This window comes from Procambarus clarkii, chromosome 89 (assembly GCF_040958095.1).
Source record: "Procambarus clarkii isolate CNS0578487 chromosome 89, FALCON_Pclarkii_2.0, whole genome shotgun sequence".
In the NCBI taxonomy this organism is placed as follows: domain Eukaryota; kingdom Metazoa; phylum Arthropoda; class Malacostraca; order Decapoda; family Cambaridae; genus Procambarus; species Procambarus clarkii.
Genome location: NC_091238.1, coordinates 6,646,913 through 6,667,146, shown reverse-complemented (window position 1 = coordinate 6,667,146; position 20,234 = coordinate 6,646,913). Strand labels below are relative to the sequence as shown.

At 37.5% G+C, this 20,234-nt stretch overlaps 1 protein-coding gene across 17 annotated transcripts in view; it reads left to right on the top strand.

Moving 5' to 3' along the window:
• kst (spectrin beta chain, non-erythrocytic 5 kst) overlaps positions 1–20,234 on the top strand; it is a 242,070-nt gene that overhangs the window by 153,168 nt on the left and 68,668 nt on the right. For 15 of the 17 annotated variants that reach the window (XM_045767218.2, XM_045767217.2, XM_045767219.2 and 12 more), the window contains exons 5-23: positions 562–670; positions 955–1,119; positions 1,242–1,354; positions 2,085–2,272; positions 3,028–3,253; positions 4,437–4,568; positions 4,786–5,007; positions 5,197–5,583; positions 8,087–8,104; positions 8,435–8,635; positions 9,699–9,911; positions 10,202–10,402; positions 10,565–10,787; positions 11,937–12,535; positions 13,270–13,452; positions 17,142–17,348; positions 17,873–18,037; positions 18,670–18,831; positions 19,247–19,906. In XM_045767218.2, the coding sequence (XP_045623174.1) occupies positions 562–670; positions 955–1,119; positions 1,242–1,354; positions 2,085–2,272; positions 3,028–3,253; positions 4,437–4,568; positions 4,786–5,007; positions 5,197–5,583; positions 8,087–8,104; positions 8,435–8,635; positions 9,699–9,911; positions 10,202–10,402; positions 10,565–10,787; positions 11,937–12,535; positions 13,270–13,452; positions 17,142–17,348; positions 17,873–18,037; positions 18,670–18,831; positions 19,247–19,906 (4,374 nt within the window). The remainder of the gene's footprint in view (positions 1–561; positions 671–954; positions 1,120–1,241; positions 1,355–2,084; positions 2,273–3,027; positions 3,254–4,436; positions 4,569–4,785; positions 5,008–5,196; positions 5,584–8,086; positions 8,105–8,434; positions 8,636–9,698; positions 9,912–10,201; positions 10,403–10,564; positions 10,788–11,936; positions 12,536–13,269; positions 13,453–17,141; positions 17,349–17,872; positions 18,038–18,669; positions 18,832–19,246; positions 19,907–20,234) is intronic. The other 2 variants (XM_069317861.1, XM_045767221.2) reach the window with 1 other exon arrangement.

The following is a 20,234-nucleotide window of genomic DNA, read 5'->3' as shown; positions in this document are numbered from 1 at the left end:
CGACCTGCATGAAGTGAGATCCTCACTCTACCGTCCTGCCCAAGTGGTTGGGTTAAGTGGTTAAGAGGGGTAGGGGTTGCTGATAAATGTTTCCTTTATGAATGGTGTATTGTGGGGTTGGGTTTCCATCGACTAGATCTAAGCTCTTGGGCCACAGCTTTGGGAATTGTAGTATGATGTTTAGTGGCTGTATGCTCAGATGTTCATGGAACTCTTGGCTTGTCTGATCATATAGTTGAAGATATGCTGCTCTTGTTAGTGCCATATTTTTCCTGCGTGTAGCTTTTGCATGTTAGTTTTCTTTAAGGTACTGTATATACTGGTACTGGAGGGTATTAGTTGCAACGTGACTTTGTATAAGTGTAGCTGTGCGTTTGTGCTGAGGCTTTGGAAACTCCTCAGTTTTTCCCAAGGCAGTTTTTACTTTGTGTATTTTGTCCTTTGTGAATTTTTGTAAGTGTTCTATTAATCTTGAGTTCCAGTATTGTGCCTACATCTGTATATTGGAAAAGGACAATACTCTGCACAATCACCACATATTGATAGGTTGTATTTTATTAGGATGAAGAAAATGAGAGCAGCGAGAAGAAATCGGCGAAAGACGCGCTGTTGTTGTGGTGTCAGAGGAAGACAGCGGGCTACCGGGGGGTCAGCATCGAGGACTTCTCACGTGAGCTCAATGTCAACTTATAATACTTACTTCTCTACCATAAATGTCTTCAACTCTATAATTATTATCCATATTTGTTTTGATATTAATCTTGTAAATAACCAGTAATAATACACTATTATTCATCTAATTTTATCTGTATAGAGAACTTGTATATAATGTTTAAATATATTTGGGAAAAAAGTTTTTAATTCATTTTGTGGTACAGTACTACCATACAAACTGAAATATAATGAAGCCTTTTACTCCAAACTTTATTAACTTGAAATATTCATTTTGTTAAGGATCCTGGAGGGATGGCTTGGGTTTCAATGCCCTTATTCATGCCCATCGGCCAGATATCATAGACTACAATTCCCTGATCCCAAAGAATCACATTGATAATCTCAACAATGCCTTTGATGTGGCTCACAACGAGTTGGGAATTGCCAAGATTCTCGACGCTGAAGGTATTTCTTACCAGTACATTACACTTGAACATTTGGCTTATATTGGGGTCATAAAAACATGCTATTTTAGACTTTGTACTTAAACACATGTTCTTACCGAGTTCAATTTCTTCTTAATCCAGATGTGGATACAAGCAAACCTGACGAGAAGTCTATCATCACGTACGTGGCCTCGTACTACCACACCTTTGCTCGTATGAAGAATGAGTTAAAAGGATCAAAGAGAATTGCCAATGTAAGTTATTTATTGGGGGGAATGGGGGGAGGGTGTGAGAATCCAGATTACTTGAAAGTCTGGATTAACTGCAAGACAATTAGTGCAGATAATAGCCCTTGATGTTTGACGGTCATTTCTTGTATACTGTAAAGGATGATGTTTAAATAACTATTATGCTGACATTTTTGTTCCAAATTATCAAGTCTTTTGGATAAGCTGGAATGAGTACAAACTTGCTGGAGATAAGTTTAAAAATATTAAAATAGTTCTGTATAATAAAAATGTATTTTAAAGATTGATACAAAATGTGTGCGCTGTAAATTGGGCAAACAAAAACATTTGCAGCACTCTCATGTCACCTTTTTTTTTTTAGTGACTTTTAATGTTTAGATTATCTGAAAGTTGTGATAAGCTGAGGTGGGTTTGGTTACAATTTCTTTGGGTGATGTAAAGACTGGTGTGTGTGGATCTGCTTAGTGGAGCACCATTTGGAGCAGATATTGAAAGACTGCTCTGTAAGCATGTAAGACTTTCTTCACTGATTCCACGGCCAGTTAATGGTGCACACAAATTGAATGGTTTAATAAATGGACTTCAGTAAATTCACTAAATGGGGAGGTAAAATAAACAAATAATTAGATTGATGTAAATTTTATTGTACAATACAAGTTTTTGATAACTGATAGTAATATGACCTGCTCTTGGATGTATTATTTATTGTGTCTACGTACATTTTGGTTCTGTGCAGATTATGAATCAAATGAAAGATGTGGATGACTGCAAGTCTAAGTATGAGAAGATCACCACCACCCTGCTGGAGTGGATCATCATGAAGATTGTTGAGCTTGATAGTCGAAAGTTTCCCAACTCCCTCGATGGCATCCAAAAGTTGCTCATCCACTTCAAAAAATACAGAACCGAAGAGAAGCCACCCAAGTTAGTAAAATGTTTACAGAACCTCTTAATTGTGTAAATTCAGTACTCCAGTAAGATGATTATGCAATATGAAAATAGTTGACATTCTAGTCGCAAATTTACGTACAGTATTGTATTTTTCTTGAACTGCACCAGACTGAAGATGTAGGCAAATGTGTCGTGCAGTAAAAATTCCAACTACAATACTTGAATTTTGAAATGGCAATTATTATCAGTTACATTGACAATACAAACAAAGGAACTGAGAGGAATTATTTACCTGCAAACTTAAGTTTGTCCTATAAATTTTTCTTACAAATTTGTCTTTCATGATTCATTAGAAACTTAGTACAAAATGAATCCTCCTTGCTTAAGTATCCTTTATTTTTGTTTTTAATTAATTTTAAGGATTTTAAAACCATTAAATTTAACTTCACAAATAAGAAGTAAAACTTTCTAATTATACAAAAGAAAGCAATAATGCAAAAGAAACTGATTTTTGTATAATAAAATACTGTACTGTATAAACGATATTCAGGAAATTTTGTATATAGTGGTTGCTCGTCCATTTTGTATATACGTAGTGGTCTACACACACACCCTTGTGTAGGTTGCTTGTTTACATTTTAAATATATATTTTTTATATATTGGTACATTAAATTAATGATAATTTCCTTTGTTTATTGCTTCTTAATATATTTGTGCACTGTACTATCTAGATGGCATTGCAAAAAAAAAAAAATAATAATGACGTTTTGTTAATCTTTACTTTTAGGTACAAAGAAAGAAGTGAAATAGAAGCACTTTTTTTCTCCATTAATGCAAGCCTTAAAGCTTTGAACCAGCCTGCATACATCCCCAAAGATGGACAGTTAGTTCACGACATTGAGCGAGAGTGGAACAATCTAGAGAAGGCCGAGCATCGACGGGAGGTAGCCCTCAGAGATGAACTACTAAGGCAAGAAAGGCTTGAGCAACTTGCTTATAAATTTGACAAAAAGGTAAAATTCTTTTAAGTTGCCATCACAAGCTGGTATATCTTTAGGTATAATTGATCATACACATGTGTGCCTTTCACACTGGCTAGTCCAGCTGTGCAGTGAGTGTGTTCCACAGGTTGGTACTGCACATGTAGTGCCACACACGTCATATGTAGCCGCTTCTTAATTACTGTACTTGCATACATTTCTGTTCATCTGGTGACAGAAATTAACATACCATGCTCAGTTTGCCAATACAGATTTGCATTTAATTAGCTGTACCATTTGTGTTAATGATCTAGTGAATGGCTCCTAATTAAGCTCTGATATGTATGCTAAGTCAGACAAGGACTTGTCTGACTTGTACAGATTTGGGATGGATGGTATATGAACAAGTGAACACCATAGGTTGAAACAAAAGTACCAAAATAAGGTGCCTACATTAGAAATTGTTCATTATCAGGATAGTGAACAAATGGAATGCATTAATTAGTCAAGACAGGCTCCATATAATTATCAAGTGCAGACATTAGCCCAGCAGGCTTGGAAACCTGTATACTGTAACTATTAAAAGTTGAGATGGGACCAAAGAGCCAAAGCTTGACTCCTACGCAGGCATATTTGGGCAATTGCCACACCACCGCACCCTGCACACGTGGGCAAAAGACATGTATAGAATGAAAATTGATCAAAATTTGTCTAACCTAATAGAATGATAGTGATAGCAGTGAATCAGACAAGGTATGTCAGTAGTAGAGTAGTAGTAGAGTCCCACCAGGCTCAGTACTAGTGCTAATAATGTTCATTTACCTACACAGAATAATCTACCTGAAGAGATAGTATATGAAAAGGCTTGCAGATAATACTAAATTTCTTTGAGAAATAAGGGATTGATTGTAGTACTCTTCAAAATTATTTAAACAAAGACTCAAGAGTAATACTTGGCAAGTGGAATTCAGTATGGACAAATGGAATTCAGAAAAAGTGCAGCAATTCAACCTACAAATTGTATAAAAAGTTTAAAGAACTTGTGCAAGGAAGGATTTAGGACTGGATCTGGACAGTCAACTGTAACTAAAGGACCACTTAATATATATATATTGTAAAATGTAGCTGTAGTAGAGAACAAATACAGTAATTCTCACACACAATTTTGCCTTATGGCTGAGAAACCAATAATTTTGTATTGTTTTCTTCTCTGTAGAGTGTTCTTCGAAAAGGTTACTTGGAGGAAATGATCCAAGTGTTGAGTGATCCACGGTACGGAAGTAACTTGGCTCAAGTCGAGGCTACTGTCAAAAAGCACGAGGCCATCAGTGCTGATATTCTTGCAAGGGTAGGTTTTTGTTTGTTTTGGGAAGAGTTCAATTTGTAGGTGTTTAGCACTGTAAACACAGATTAGTGTGATTATTCATATTTTGTGTTCATTTTTCAAACATTCGAAGCATACTCTGGGACTTGCTGAATCCTGCAGAAAGTTTTTTTTAACAGTATCTGATATTTTTGTAGTAATATTATTCTGTAATACAATAATTGTTTCATTCTTCCTTCAGCAAGAAAGATTTGAAGATTTAACTAAAATGGCTGATGAGTTGGATGTAGAAAATTACCATGGTAAGGTAGCTATTCGTAAGAAGGAGAAAGATATCTTGAGAAAATGGAGTGAACTCTTGGATCTTCTCAATAAACACAAGATTCACCTACAAAACTGCTGTATTCTTGTTGGTATCATGAGAGAGGTAGACACCATCACTGCATCAATCAAGGAACTTGAAGTGAGTATAAAATGCAAATTGTTTACACAAAAAAATCCCAAAGTCATTAGTGTGAACTGCTATATACAGTATTCTTTAGAAGTTATCAATATTCTTGTTTCTGTCCTTAGCTACATAATTTTGTCCAAATATATTTTATGCTATGATGATTATATTGGGAAAATGTGCATTAATTGCTTATTTTCTCAGGTGAACTTCTGTTCCGGTGATGTTGGTAGACACTTGCTTGCAGTGGAGGATTTGCTGCAAAAACATTCGTTAATGGAGTCTCAAGTGCACTCCATGGGCGAGACAATTAAGCGTCTAAACAAGCAGGGTGAAGCGTGCATGACGTCGGTACACAAGGATGCACCATTGCTTCAGAAAAGATTGCAAGAGCTCAATCAAGGGCAACAGGTTCTTTTGAAGAAGGCTGCAGAAAGGCGCTTGAAATTGGAGGAAGCAAGAGATCTGTTCCAGTTTGAAGTAGATATGGAAGAGGAGGAGGCTTGGGTTATTGAGAAACAGAGAATATGTCAGGCAGGAGTAACTGCAAAAGATATACGAGCAGTTATCTCCCTCCAGCAGAAACACAAGGTAGGTGGCTTGGAATTTTTTGCACTTTCTCAATATCTGAATAAATGTAGATTTTTTTTATTGTTTTCACTGGATATTTAATGTATAAAATACAGTAAATTAATTTAAGAATTTATGTAATCTGGCCTGCTTTAATATAAAATAAATCTAATACATGTCATATTTCTCTCTTCAATACAATTTTGATTGATACAGTATACTGTGTTTAGCGTTTCCTCGTTTCTTTCTACATTATGAGTACTGATGCATTATCTCTCTACGAATTGTCTGTAAATAGATAGCACAGCTTGTTCACTAATCTGTAGATTCTGGAACTTTCCACACTGATTTTTTCCCAGCATGTTCATAGTCTCTTGTTAGTTGCCTGTAGATGTTGAAATGATCTTCATTGCCGTTTTCTTCTCACATTAACTCGTTGCTTTTTACACAATTAATTTCCTGCACATGTATGTACAATATGCAGCTACATATACATTGGTCTTTTATTACTGTATTAACTGACAATTTAATTTATATACATGGTACAGTATTAAAAACAATACTAGTATACTTACCTTTCCATTGTTCACTGTAATAATGAGGACTTATCAAGTGAGGACCTATATATCCTCACTTGATAAGTCACTTGTACATCACTTCTTAGAACAAGGAAAAAATAAGCAACCCTCCCTAAAAAATTTTTTTTTTTTTTTAATTATAGTTCATTGTAGAGTGTTATTGAGGGAGATTGGGCTCTAGATCTAAATAGTTGCTTTCCAAAGAGACAAGTAGGTGAACACAAATAGGTATGCCTGAAATTTTCCAAGATAACTGTTAATCTGTTGAGGCTGGTCACAGATAGCATAAAGGGACGGATTATTTGGAATGTTTGGTACATGAACAATGGGAGACAGTTCAAAAGCAGGTATCAAGCAGGTGCTCAAGTGAATCGGACACATTAGAATGTTTTCATTGTTGGAGTAGTGAAAAAATGGACTTAAAATGGGAGCTGCAGTATCCTTAGTATGCATGTGCTTGTAAGTTAAGATACATAAGCAGTCTTGTATTTGTTAACACTTTCGCGCTATCTGGACGCGCCGGCGCGTCCCGTTTCGTCTAACGCTAACGCATAGTGGACATAAAGTTGAGTCCTCTTTTAAAATATTTGTATAAAATTCAATTTTTATCCGATTTACTTTGGGTTTGTTTCAAACTGCGCGCTATGAGGCTCTCTTTCTCACCACTAGGCTGCATGGTACAATAAGTTCATGAAAGGTGTGGATAACTTCGATCAAATGGTATTTTGTCCCAAACGGGTTGCAGGTGGGTGACTTTAGCCGTTTATACTGGTAATGCTTCCCCCATATCATGTATTATATGCATATGTCTGTTTAGGGAATTTTATTCCGATCAATATACAACCAAAAATAACTGTGTGCAACAAGTATAAACTTGACAAACATAACAAAAGTAAAAACATTTCGTGTGTGTTTGACGCTCACTGATATGTTCCAGCGTTGTTTTATATTTGGCGCTATTCTAACTTACGCTTTGTTGATATTTTTTACCTATGGGCACATAGAACATTCTATTGCGAACACATTGACACAAAAATGAATGACGTACATAGAAAATTAATGTCATGAGAGTGAAATAAGTATAAACTTTCAAAGCGCCGTGCGTCGTCCCGTCACCGATACCGGGTAACAATTTCACCACTTCCCACACTCTTGCGGGCGGGCCGCATCATTATTCTACGCTTATATTCATATCACCGTGTTGGGAATTTCATTGCGAGTCCATTGATACCAAAATTAACGCTGTAGAATAAGTGTGGAGGTGATTACAATCCCAAGAGTAAAAACATTTTGTTGCTGATGGGCGCTCACGGCGAGTCATCTTCGTAGTTATTTATTTGGTGCTGGTATCCCTATACGTTTCGTGACTTTTTTTACTGATGTTCTTCTAGAGAATTTTATTGCGAACACGTTGGTACCAAAATGAAATACGTAGCATGAGAACTAAGGTCAGAAGAGTAAAAAGAGTATACACATTTTTGTTTTTACGCTTAAGCGATAAAAACGCTGCGCGCACATTCGGTTGGCTGAGTGACCTTTGCGGAAAGCGCGAAAGTGTTAATAACCTACCTCTTTATACAGTATTTATAATTTTACAAATCTTGTTAAATAATACCCTGGAAACCCATGTGCATGTGAATGAGTTATGCCGTTTCAAATTGTGTGGTTGAAAATTTGTGCTTCACAAATTTGATTAAATGGTTTAGTGTGTGTATACACAACTCCTCCTTACCTTCCGAACCCTCCGGCTTCCTTCAGTGGTCTTCGAAATATTTGGTGGTGGTTTCATCATTTAACACATTTGCTTTAGGTTTGGTTGTAGTGTAGTCTTCAATTTCGTTAATAAAGGTGACAACGCATTTGGTACCTTATCACTAATGGCTCCCTGTACTTACCCTCCTCACCCTGGTGCTCTCTGTTCTAACACAACCCTGCTCCGGCACCAGCAAGATGCTCCCCTTAAGGTAAAGCCATTTTTTTGAATTCGGTGTTTGGTGTTTTGCTCCTTTTTGTGTTGCAAGGTGAAGTCTTATCCAGCTTTGGCCATTAACTTTTTTGAAGGGTTTAAAATAAGGTCTTTTCTTTATTTTCCTATTACTTTATTTGCTTCAAATTTTGTAAATTGTTTTATTGTGGCTTGAGTTTGTAGCATTTGTGATGCTTTGCAGAGTGGCTTACTAATTACATTTTTTATGGATTGTACATAGTGTTAGAATTTTACACTTTTAGGTAAATAGTGGCTTAATTATATTTGTTACCTTTACTGCTTTATTTACTTTATTCCTGGTGATCAGGCTTTAGAAGATGAAATGCGTGCCCGTCGTCCTAAGGCAGAGAAAGTCATGAGATCAGGAGAAGCACTGTTCAAGGCTGGTCATCCTGACGCTAAGGCCATTAGTGAACGTATTGCCGCTCTGAAAGAGAAGTGGCGGCGTCTAGACCAGTACGCAAGTGATCGGCGGAAACAACTGGAAGACGCAGCTGAAGCATGCTTGGTAAGTTTTATCTTCATTTGTGTATCTATATCAGTACTGGTGTAGGGCTGGTAGGGCTGGTCACATCTTGGTTAGATAATTAGTAGCTATTTTTATTTACCAAGATGCCAACAAATTTTTTTTAAGTATCTAGTACAGCAAATAATTAATGTCACATGAAAACTGTAAATTGTTACTAGAAATGAAAATGTGTGGAAAGAATTTGTGGTGTACCATGTAGTATTAGTAATATGATAGAAGAAAGTACTCGGAGAAATCACATTGTGGTATATATCGCTGAATAAATCCACTGGAGCCTTGATGAAGGTTCGTGAACACCCAGCACACAGGTTTGAACCCTCATCAAGGCTCCTGTGGATTTGTTCATAGAAGAAAGTACTTAAGAAAATTAAAGGGAAACTTTCTTCGGTAAAATTTGCAATTTTTAAAGGACTTTAAGTTGTAAATTTATGGTTATCTATTACATATTAAGCCTTGTGGCTGCCTGAAAACTGTAAACATTCACTAAAAGTTATTGCTTCTGATTTTTGATCATGTGTTAGACGTTATAAACACAATAGGGGGTCCCAATTTTTCACAGGAATATACTATTGAAAATAAGTGTTAATTTCATGCAAAATAATGTTAACCTAGAAAAAATTAAGATGCATTCTATAATTGTGTTATTACAGTACAGTAGTTGTATATGAAGCAAAAAAAACCTTTAACCCTTTGCCATTAACATCAGTAGTTATGAATTTTTTGAAATTTTGTAGCAAGATCACAAAACACGTCACAACATAAACCCAAAACCTGTCGGATAATCCTGATATTTGGATAATTGAGAGATGAATAATCAAGCTATCACAGTATGCAACTCATGACAAAATAAGTACAGTAGTTAAAATGTCTGCAAATAGTGATAATGAATAATTCAAATTTAGTATAGTGAGAGAGATATAGATAGATACAGATAGATATATAGATGGATAGATGTAGATATATTGATATAGATATATACACAATAATTTATTCAGTTTCAAATTTGTTTACAATGAAATCTAAATAACATTTTTATTCAAAGTTTAATGCTGATGCCAATGAGGCCGAATCATGGATCAAGGAAAAGCTGCCATTGTGCCAGTCAAAGGACTACGGTGAGGACGAGCCCAGTGGTCTGGCTCTGCTGCAGCTACACACTCGACTGGAGGGAGAAATTAAGGCCTACGAGGGAGATATCAAGGCAGTAAATAACCAAGGGCAGAAGCTCATGAAGTCAGGAATATCTGTTTTAAATGTAAGTTATGAACAAGTGCCACCTAGTATTTTGAAAGTTAATGTTTTTTAATTCCCGTTTTCAATAATTGACGTGTTATAAATTGGAAGTGTTGCTTTTATCAAACAAATGTTTATGGCAATCAGAATTTTTGTTTTGAGAATGTTTTGACTTTTTATGAATCTGCATTACATAAATTTTGTCAAATGATACATTTCCCTACAGTTCAAAATAGTTCTGTATAAAACAAATGGTAAATATGACAAACTGCTCCCTTAAATAATGGATGATACTACTTATTTTCTTTGTAGCTAACGTCACAGCAGCAGAACATAGGAGACGAGGAGGAGTATGAGTGGGTAGATGAAGTGAAGATGGTTCCTCAGGAAGTTATGGTCGAGGAAATTGTGGAGAAAATTGAAGAGATAAGTGTTACAGAACAGCGAGAGTTGCCTACTGTCATTGCTAGGTACTCCTTCCAAGGTCAAGGAATGCACATGGGCAAAGGAGAGGTAAACATTCTGTTGATGAAATATTTTCATAAGTTTTGGTGATGAATATCTGGAAGACTTTGCTTCTATGTTTCTTAAATCTTGATCTTATTCATGTTAGGATTTTTGACGTTAACATCTCATTTATCTTTTGTTCTTTCAATTAAAATATATGAATTACAGACGATGTTCCTGATCAACAAAACCAACCAAGATTGGTGGAATGTACGTAAAAGTACTGGTGAAGAAGGTTTTGTTCCTGCCAATTATGTCAGGGACAGTGAACCAAAGAAAATTAATGTTCGGGTTAAAAAGGAAGTTAAAGTTCCCGAGAAGAGAATGGTACCGAAGACCAGAATGGTAAAGAAAACTGAAAGAGTGAAGAAGAGGAAGCCTAAGGCACCTCGTAAGTATAATTTGGTAATATTTATACTGTATATAAGGAGTGTGAACCTGCTCGAAAACTGTTGGGCGAAGGCAACTCATAATTCTCATACATAAACATACAGTATTTATCTATACAGTATTTCCAGAATAGCTCATTTAGGCAAGTACAAACACATTATAACCTACCTATCACTAATACCAATTTTTTATATTGCACATTCTTTGCATTGTGCATACAGTAGCGCTCGTCAGTTATTGCTTGCAAATGACTATGTCCACTGTATGAGTAGACACATTATGGCAGAATATACCCAGTGCCCACCTACAGATAACAGCACCTGGGAAATTTTGCAGATGATTGAATTGATTCAGTAGTGTTTAGGCTGTTATGACCTCAGTCACAGATGTACACTGACATTAAGACTGATGAATTGAGGATACACTAAGATTTACATATGCAAAATTTCAAAATGCTGTATCAGTTTAGCTTGAAATACCAATGGAGGGTTTGGAAGGACTTAGTTCATGAATTGGCAGCACCTTTGTTAATCATTCTGGGCAGAACTGTTTTCTCCAGTGGGCCCCCACCCTAAGGCTCAGCAAGGAGGCTTAAAAATATCCCCGCCGAACGAGTAAATCTTAACATAGTATATATGTACATGTATCTGTGTGTATACATGAATGTGTGTGTGTACATACATGTATGTATATGTGTATGTAATAAATTGTGCAACTAGCTTCACAAGATTGTCACTAGCCTAGCTAAAGGAACTATGGGGTTCAGTTCCTGAACCCATTATGTGCCTCTGTAACCATCTTGACGTGATTTAAGAAAGGTCCAGGATGTACTGGAACTTTTCACATTCCTTTCCGTTCATATATTGTGAGCTAGGTATCTACTGATAGGTACTTAGCAAGTATGTAATTGATTCCTAGCAGGAGTACTCACAGTAGTATCTGTAAAGATGTGGGGAAGACTGTAATAATGGAAGAGTAACTAGACTTAAATTCCCTTCAGCAGTTTTCAGTTAGTGCATTGTTCAATCAACAAAGAATCATTATTTGTACCATTATGATTTAAGAAACAAATTAGCATATTATAGTTTGAAACTGAAATTTCATTACAGCAGTTTTTTCTTGGCTAAAGATATTTTTTATTAATTTACAGCTCGAAATAAACGAGGCTTCGATGAACCAGAGACGGTTGAAAAACGTTTGCAGTTAATTAATTCATCTTATGGGGATTTGTGTGAACTAGCCCAAAAGAGACACTTGTATCTGGAAGAATCTATAAAACTTTTCTCCTTCTTGAGAGAGTGTCAAGGTTTTGAGACATGGATGAGGGAAAAAGAAAAGCTCCTTAAGAAGGATGAGAAGGGTGATGATGTAGAGACAGCTAAGCAGAAGTTTGAGCAGTTCCTCACAGATTTGTCAGCTGCAAGCAGAAGGATTGAAATAATTGATAAAATGGTCAAAGACTTTGAAGCCACGGGACACAGTCAGTTAGAAAAGATCAAGGTGCGGCAAAAGCAAATCCATGACCAGTGGGCTCACCTCAATCGTCTGAAGCAGCAAAAAGAACGTAGTCTTGAGGGAGCATCCAGTGTAGAGCTGTTCCATCGCACCTGTGATGAAACCAGGGACTGGATGGTGGAGAAGATGGAGAAGCTGGACACTGATGAACTGGGTCGAGATTTGAAAACGGTGCAGTCTCTCCAGCGTAAGCATGATCAGCTAGAGAGAGAATTGGCACCAGTGGAAGAAAAGGTAAGGTTATATTAAATTATTACCATTTTTAATATGGACACTCATAAATTGCTGTGGCTGCATTATTACAGGCTTTACATCTTCAATGTATTAATTTTGTGTAAAAGTTCTTTGAAGATTAATTTGGTTCTCGATTGTAGGGAATAAATTTTTTTAAAAGGTCTCTACTCATAAATACTGTCATTCAGTTGGCTTGCTAACGTTGTACTCACCGTAGTTAAGGCTGATAGGGTCGAGCATAATCGAATTCCTTACTTAAAGGGACCTGTTATCTGGAACTGTACAGTATATATAAACATACAGTACCAGAAAAATTTATAGTGGTCAGGCTAATTAAGTGGTGCCTGGAAATTGTCAATGACTGTGTTAGATTTTTTCACATCTTAAATACATTTCACATTGTGAAAAGCTGGAGGAATTAATGTGGTACAGGCTGAAATGAATTTTAAACTGCACGGAATAGTGGTATTGTGCTTGGTAATAATATAAGCATTGTGATTGTTACACTGTAAAAATAAAGGCGTGTATAGGTAGTGTAAGAATCATAAGGGGCATTATTTAACCTAGTATAGTGGGAAGGTGTATGGCAGGATAGTGATTCGAAAGAATAATTAATTAGGAAGAAATTGAACAAAATGTTGATAGTTTAGTGCATATCTGATTGTTCTCTTCATACTTGTACTGTACTGCATGAGTATTGTTAACATTTTAATTTTACCTATATATTTATACAGGTACGACGAGTGAACCTTCTTGCCGATTCGGTGAAGGCTTCGTATCCACGAGAAAGACATGCCGTAGAGGCGCGGCAAGAGGAGGTACAACAATACTGGGGGCAGCTGAAAGGCAAAGCTGTAGAGAGGAGAAACCGCCTTGAGGAAGCTGTTGGTCAGCAGATCTTCCTCAACTCGGCCAAAGTAAGAGCATGCTCGAAGATTGTGTTTTCAAGGAAAGCTGTGTGGTGCCCATTTTTGTGCAGTTGACAATCGTATTTGCCTTATCATTATTTCAGACAAAGTTAATGTTTTTAATGGTTACGATTGGAAGCTTCGGTGTTCTAACCCATTGGCACAAACCTGACCATCCTGGTCAGGTTTGTCAAATAGAGATGGCCTGGTCAGGCCATCTCTATTTGTAACAAAGCTATCCAACAAAATTTTGAAAATTCACTTTTGCAAACAGTGTTTGCAAAAACAATTTTATGATTGGAACAATTTAAGTGAAGTGGTAGTGGAGGCCAAAAGTCAGTAGTTTCAAAGCATTATATGACATGGCTGGAAAAACGGGACACCACGAGCGTAGCTCTCATCCTGTAACTACACTTTGGTAATCACTATGAAAAGAAAACAAACATAATAGCAACCTAACGTTGCAAATTACCTACCAGAAATTTTTTCTGGCAGGTAATTTGCAAAGCATTGTGAAAATATTTACAACAGAACAATTATCATTTTGATTAACCCTTAACATGCTCGGGGTCTAATATCCTGCTATCCACACAGGCGCATGTCATTTTGAAAAAAAAAAAAATTTTTTTTTTTGCTAATCTGTTAAGTTCTGTTCACTGATCACGGGAAAAATAAAAAAAAAATTCTATTGTACTTACTTTTGTTGCAATAGAGCCGAGAAGCTCTGCGATGACGTCACAATCTGCATGGTCGCTCATGCAGTACACGCCCGGGAGATGTTGCGCGCGGTCCTCAAACAGCCAGAGTTGCCACAAATATATTTTCGCGCTATTTATTTACAATGTCTAAGCGCATTTTATCTAATTTTTTTTCACTAATTGTGTTTCAAATACTGTTTGAACATATTTTGTATCAATAATTGTTGCATATTTGAGTATACACAGGCGCACACAAATGTTTTCAATTACGGCAATATAATATGTCATTACAGTCTATTATATTATATGTTCTGCTTATATGTTTACATATTTACACACTCGCACACGCTATACACACTTTGAAGCACACTTAGAAGATTTCTAGACTGTGGTAGTCATTGAAGCAGTCGACAGCACATAATGGGATACCACACGTTTCACACCATGTTTGCACAAGCTTCCGTTTCTTGTCTCTACGTGTCGTTGTTTTACACACCAAGCAATCACGTTGGGCTATTGCACGCTTCACACCAGGTGGCAAATACTTAAGTTTGTGTGCTAGGAAGCCTTCAGTGTGAGCGAGGCGTGGAGTACCAGCATGCTGCAACAGTGGGTTTATGATGGGCCGCTGAATACCTGGGACATCTTTTGCAAACTTTCCTAATAACTGTATTGCAGCATCAAATACAAAGTCACGGAAAGTGGGCTTACGTCCAGTTCTCACAAGGTACATGTTGAAACAGTTCAGCATGCTCATGTCCACAAGATGGAAGAACACTTTTTTCGTCCACCTACATGTCTTCCGCACACACTCTGCAGTGCCAATCATCATGTCTGATTTATCAATCAACCGCATGTTGATATTATAGTCTAAAACACAGTCTGGCTTATATAGTGGTGCGTTTGTTTTATGGCTCACTTTCCCACTGTTCACCATTGTTCCATCATGAATTGTTGTCAACAAGTTCACCTCTCTTTTGTCTTTCCACCGAACTGACAGAATGTTATCACTTTTCCTTCTCTGACACTCACCAACTGCAATGTCGTTGTCAAACACAGGCATTTCCCTTCGTTGTGGCTTTACTGTACCAACCAATCCGGTTCTATTTTCTAGCAAGAACCGAGCTAGCAAGGGACTTGTATAGTAATTATCTGTGTATAAAATGTGTCCCTTGTTCATCCACGGAGCCATGATGGTCTTCACTACACTCCCCGAGAATCCATGTTCGTCGTTACCGGGAATGTCTACATCACTAGCCGAGTACAGAATCATGTGTAACACGTATCCTGTCTCACAATCACAAAGAACAAAAAATTTCAGGCCAAATCGGTTTCGTTTTGAGGGAATGTACTGTTTGAATGGAACACGTCCCTTGAAAAGTATGAGAGATTCATAAACCACCAGCTTCTGTGCTGGTACGTAAAAATCTCTGAATTTTCCAATAACATCGTTCATGTAGTGCCTCACTCGCCACAGTCTATCATCAGGTGTTCGGTCCTGAACACTTCCAAAATGTAGACACCTGAGGAGTATCTGAAACCTGTCTCGTGACATATATTTCCCGAATAAAGGTGTTGGTATTGTCTTGTCCTTGCTCCAATAGTCATTTATTGCATGTTTGTGACAGTGCTTCATCAACAAACAGAGTGCCAAAAACACATACATTTCCGCCACTGTGGTATTTTTCCAACGCTGCAGTCGTGAAAATTCTGTGATTTCCCTCTCAATCAGGTAAGCAGCATGCAGGTTCGTTTGGTGTACAATGTATTCCATGAGTGGTTCATCATAGAATGCTGTAAAATATTCCATCTCAGCCATGTCCTCACCTTGATTAGGGAAAAGGTTTGTAATCCCTACATCTTTATCGTCAAAGTGAGGAATATTAGGAATAAAATCGTCACCATCACTCCACTCAAGTACACCAGGCGTCCTGCGAGATGCAGAGGAAAGACGGCGAGGAAGCGATGCATACCGGCGACCAGGAGCTGAATACCGTCTGCGAGAAGCACGGCGGCTACGTGCACGTGAGGTGGGTGCACGTGAACACGAGGGTCTTGGTGCCTCATGTGGTGCCATGCGGTGGCGCTTGGCTGGGCGAGATGCTGCTGACGCGACAATTTCTCGCCCAGTTACACCACTGGTACCAGCCACAGGCTCAATAAAACTTTGATCTGAGTCACTAAACCCAGAAAAGGAGTCACCTCCCTCTGACTCGTCACCCTCAAACAGAAAATATCCACAGGGACTGTGAGGTCGTGGTAGAATTGGGGTAGAAAATGGGCGAGGAGGCATGGGAGAGCATATAGGCCTCGCCATGGCATGGCGGTCATTCTCACTTTCACTGCTGCTGCTACTATCTCCCGACAACTGTGTATAATCCTCATCGTTGTCTGAATCGTCAAACACACTTTCTTCACCTTCAGAGAATAATTCGTGGGCTATTTGCTCTGGGGTGAGGGACTGAGTGATGCGTGCTCGTGAGGCGTTTGACCGTGCGCTCGCCATGGTGACTCTCGCTAAACTGAGGCCTCCCATGCCATCGAATCGTGAGCTGGATTTTTTTTCAAAATGGCCGCTGTTTACTAGAGCCCCTGGGCAGCGTATGGGACCCCCAGCTACACCGCGGGCCATTCAAATCGTGCGCGGTACCCATACACTTCATATGAAGTGAAGCGCAGTTGACTGGTAAAACGATTTACACTTCATATGAAGTGATGCGCACTTTAAGGGTTAATAGGTAGTTGGTCGAGATGATCTCGTGATGGTTCCCCGACAGCTATGCCCACTGTAATCCAAGAAATGAAAAATTAATAATCTGATTTTCAACAACTCATTTTAGCATAATTGGAACTGTGTTAATTATATTGTGCTACTATATTAAAATCTCATATTTAACTGGAATGAGAATATGTACTAAAGATAAATAAATGATTAATATAATTTTCTCTTAATGGCAGGTATATTCTATAAATATTAATCAATCATATATTAACTTGCAGAGTCTTATTAATTGGGTTGGTGACGTTAAAAATGCCCTGAATTCTGACGAACCTGCACGAGATGTTACAACTGCGGAGCATCTTCTCAAAAGTCACCAAGATCTTGGAGATGACATAAGAGCTCACCAAGATGAATTCACGGAGCTCAGCCAGCTTGGAGAGAAACTTGTCAAGAGGAATCCTGACTTCAGTGAAGTGCAAGAAAAGGTTGGGTATAGTATACATATAGTTATGTGCATAAGACACTTCACTAAGGATAGTGTTATAAATGTTTTCATCCAAATAAACATATCAATAATTTGTAAATTTGTCTGTTGCTTCCTTATCTTCTCTTTCTCTTCTCTCTCTCATCTCTCTCCTCTCTCTCTCTCTCTTCCCCCCTCTCTCCCACTTGTTATTTCTCTGTAATAATTTAACTTGTCACAGAATCTTGAAAAATAGTTGGAAAGACATGTAATGTCTGACCAGATATATGGTCTCCTGAACTAGGGTTTGGACCTGACAGGTGCTGCCTTGAAGAAAAAAAACAAAAATAATTTAAGATTCCTGTAGCTTTAAGGGATCATGTTAAATTTTACATTAAAAATCATTCATCAGAGTTACCATGAATTACGCTAAAATGTAAACTTTATCTTTGAAAATGTTTAAATTTAAAGGTTGCTCAGTTTTATGACTATAGTTTTGATTTTGTCAATTGTTTATACAAATTTAAAAATAACTTGTTTGAACAGATGGCATTACTAGGGGAGGAGCAGCGTGCTATACATCGTGGCTGGCAGGAGAAAGGAGACTGGCTGAGGCAGTGTATGGACCTTCAGCTCTTCAATAGAGAAGCAGATCAAATTGATGCTGCTACAAGTTCCCATGAAACCTTCCTCGACTATAAAGACCTCGGGGTAAGTGGCATCATCTAACTGCTTTGTCTATGTTGCATTTAAGGTAGATGAGAATGGACACGTTATTCTTGCAATATTAGTGATGCAACTTTATGAAAGATCACTATTTTTGTCCATTATGTTGTTTTTACTTAATTGTAGGTGTTAAAATTTTGTTTATTGGATTTGTCATTGATTGTTACCTTATTAAACTCTCCACAATGGCTATTTTTGATAACTTTAGAATACTTTTATGATTGGTTGCATAAGAAGTTTTCTGATATCTGGCACGTTGTTAATCACACCCATAAGCAAGTTACAGCTCTTCCTGGGAGACAAATTGATCAGAGCCATCTCTGATAAAGTGTAAATCTTGTATAGTACAACCATTCCCAACAGGCTATTCATTAAGGAGGAATTGAGATGTTGAAAGTAAGATATTACAGTACTGGTAATTATTGTTCAAAATTGGGTATTCGAACAAGTGCCAACTGGAGTGATGTGTTGCATGGGCTGGATGGGTCTAGTAACCAATAGTTCCATCTGGAGTGAAGAGTACTAATTTGAGTTTTGATTAAAACTCTTGCATTTATTATGCAATGTTTTTGCTTGAAGCATTGCATTTAATTTTACAATTTTAATTTGCTTATTAGGGCACCTTGGATGATGTTGAAGCACTGATGAAACGTCATGACGACTTTGAGAATACCCTCATGGCACAGGATGAACGGCTGCGAACATTTAGCGAGATGGCAGATAAGCTAATTGCAGCTGAACACTATGATGCTACATATATAAATGAACGCAGGGATCAGGTATTGTTAACCAATCTTTTAATATTGTTATGATCTTTGTACATTTTCTATATCAGTTCAGAAATAAGTGGAATAATGTTAATAGACAGTTATATGTACAGTACTGTATTTAAAAAAACTTCAAGTGATTGAAGTATGTCTTTAGTGGATGGGGAAGTTTTGGATATATAAACTGCAAATTCCAAAAAGAGAAATGAGGTTTAAATTTCAGTCCTAATGGCACCGTTTTAACTTTATATAGACATGGTTTTGCATATTGAAAGAAATAATGATTTAAGATAGAAGAAAATAATTAAAATACTGTAATTTTTTATAATGTTTAAATATCATATTTTAAGCCCTAAACTATATTAGGGCCCTTTTTTGGCCCTAAAATTTGAAGTACCGGGTGATTAAAATATTGTAATTCATTCAGGTGCGTGACAGACGAGCTGCTGTAAAGGAGCGAGCTCAGGCTAGACGTGAACAACTGAATGGTTCCATCGCCTATCAGCAGTTCAAGGCAGATGCAGATGATTTTGAGAAGTGGATGGCTGATAAAAAGAAGCTGGCAGATGATGAATCCTACAGAGACCTCAATAATTTGGAGAGGAAAATGCAGAAGCACGAAGCATTTGAAAGGGAACTTCATGCTAATGAAGGTCAGCTGCGACGTCTCAACAAGACTGGCCAAGATCTGATAGGCATGAAGCACTATCAGTCTGATGACATCAAAAACACTTTAGATGACCTAAATAAAAAATGGAGAGATCTCTGCTCCAAGACAGAGGAGAAAGGAATGAAGCTTCATCAAGCCAGTAATCAGCATGGCTACAATAAGAACTTGGAGGAAACTGAGAAAAGTTTGGATGCTCTGGAAACTGCACTTAAAAATAAGGATGTTGGGTCAGATCTGCGGTCATGCAAGGACCTCATGAATAAACAGCAGAATTTAGAAAATGACATGCACACCATGGAGAGGAAGATTAGTGATACGTGTGCTGTTGGCGACCAGATGGTGCAGGACGGCCACTTTGATGCTGCCAACATACAAGCATCGTGTATATCTGCTAAGAATAGGTTTAACAAGTTGAAGGTAAGATTTTTGATACTAGATACTCTTGTTTGCACTATATTTGATTACGTATCACTTTTTAGGGCAGTGATTCAAATTTTTCAGTACCTACATTTTTAATTGTTAACCATAACCATCTGTGCAGTGTTGCAGTTCTGCCAGCACATCAGTATTCCCTTCACTCTTGCTTGTACTGTTCGGGATTTGTGCCGAGACACGATGACCTAACTTTAATGTTTGATTGGTAGTGCTTATATGGGCTGAATTATCTTGGTTATCTCACCAATGAAGTTTATTATTCAGTCAATGTAGCACCACTAGTTTAGGGCGTAGTCTGGTGTGACATTTC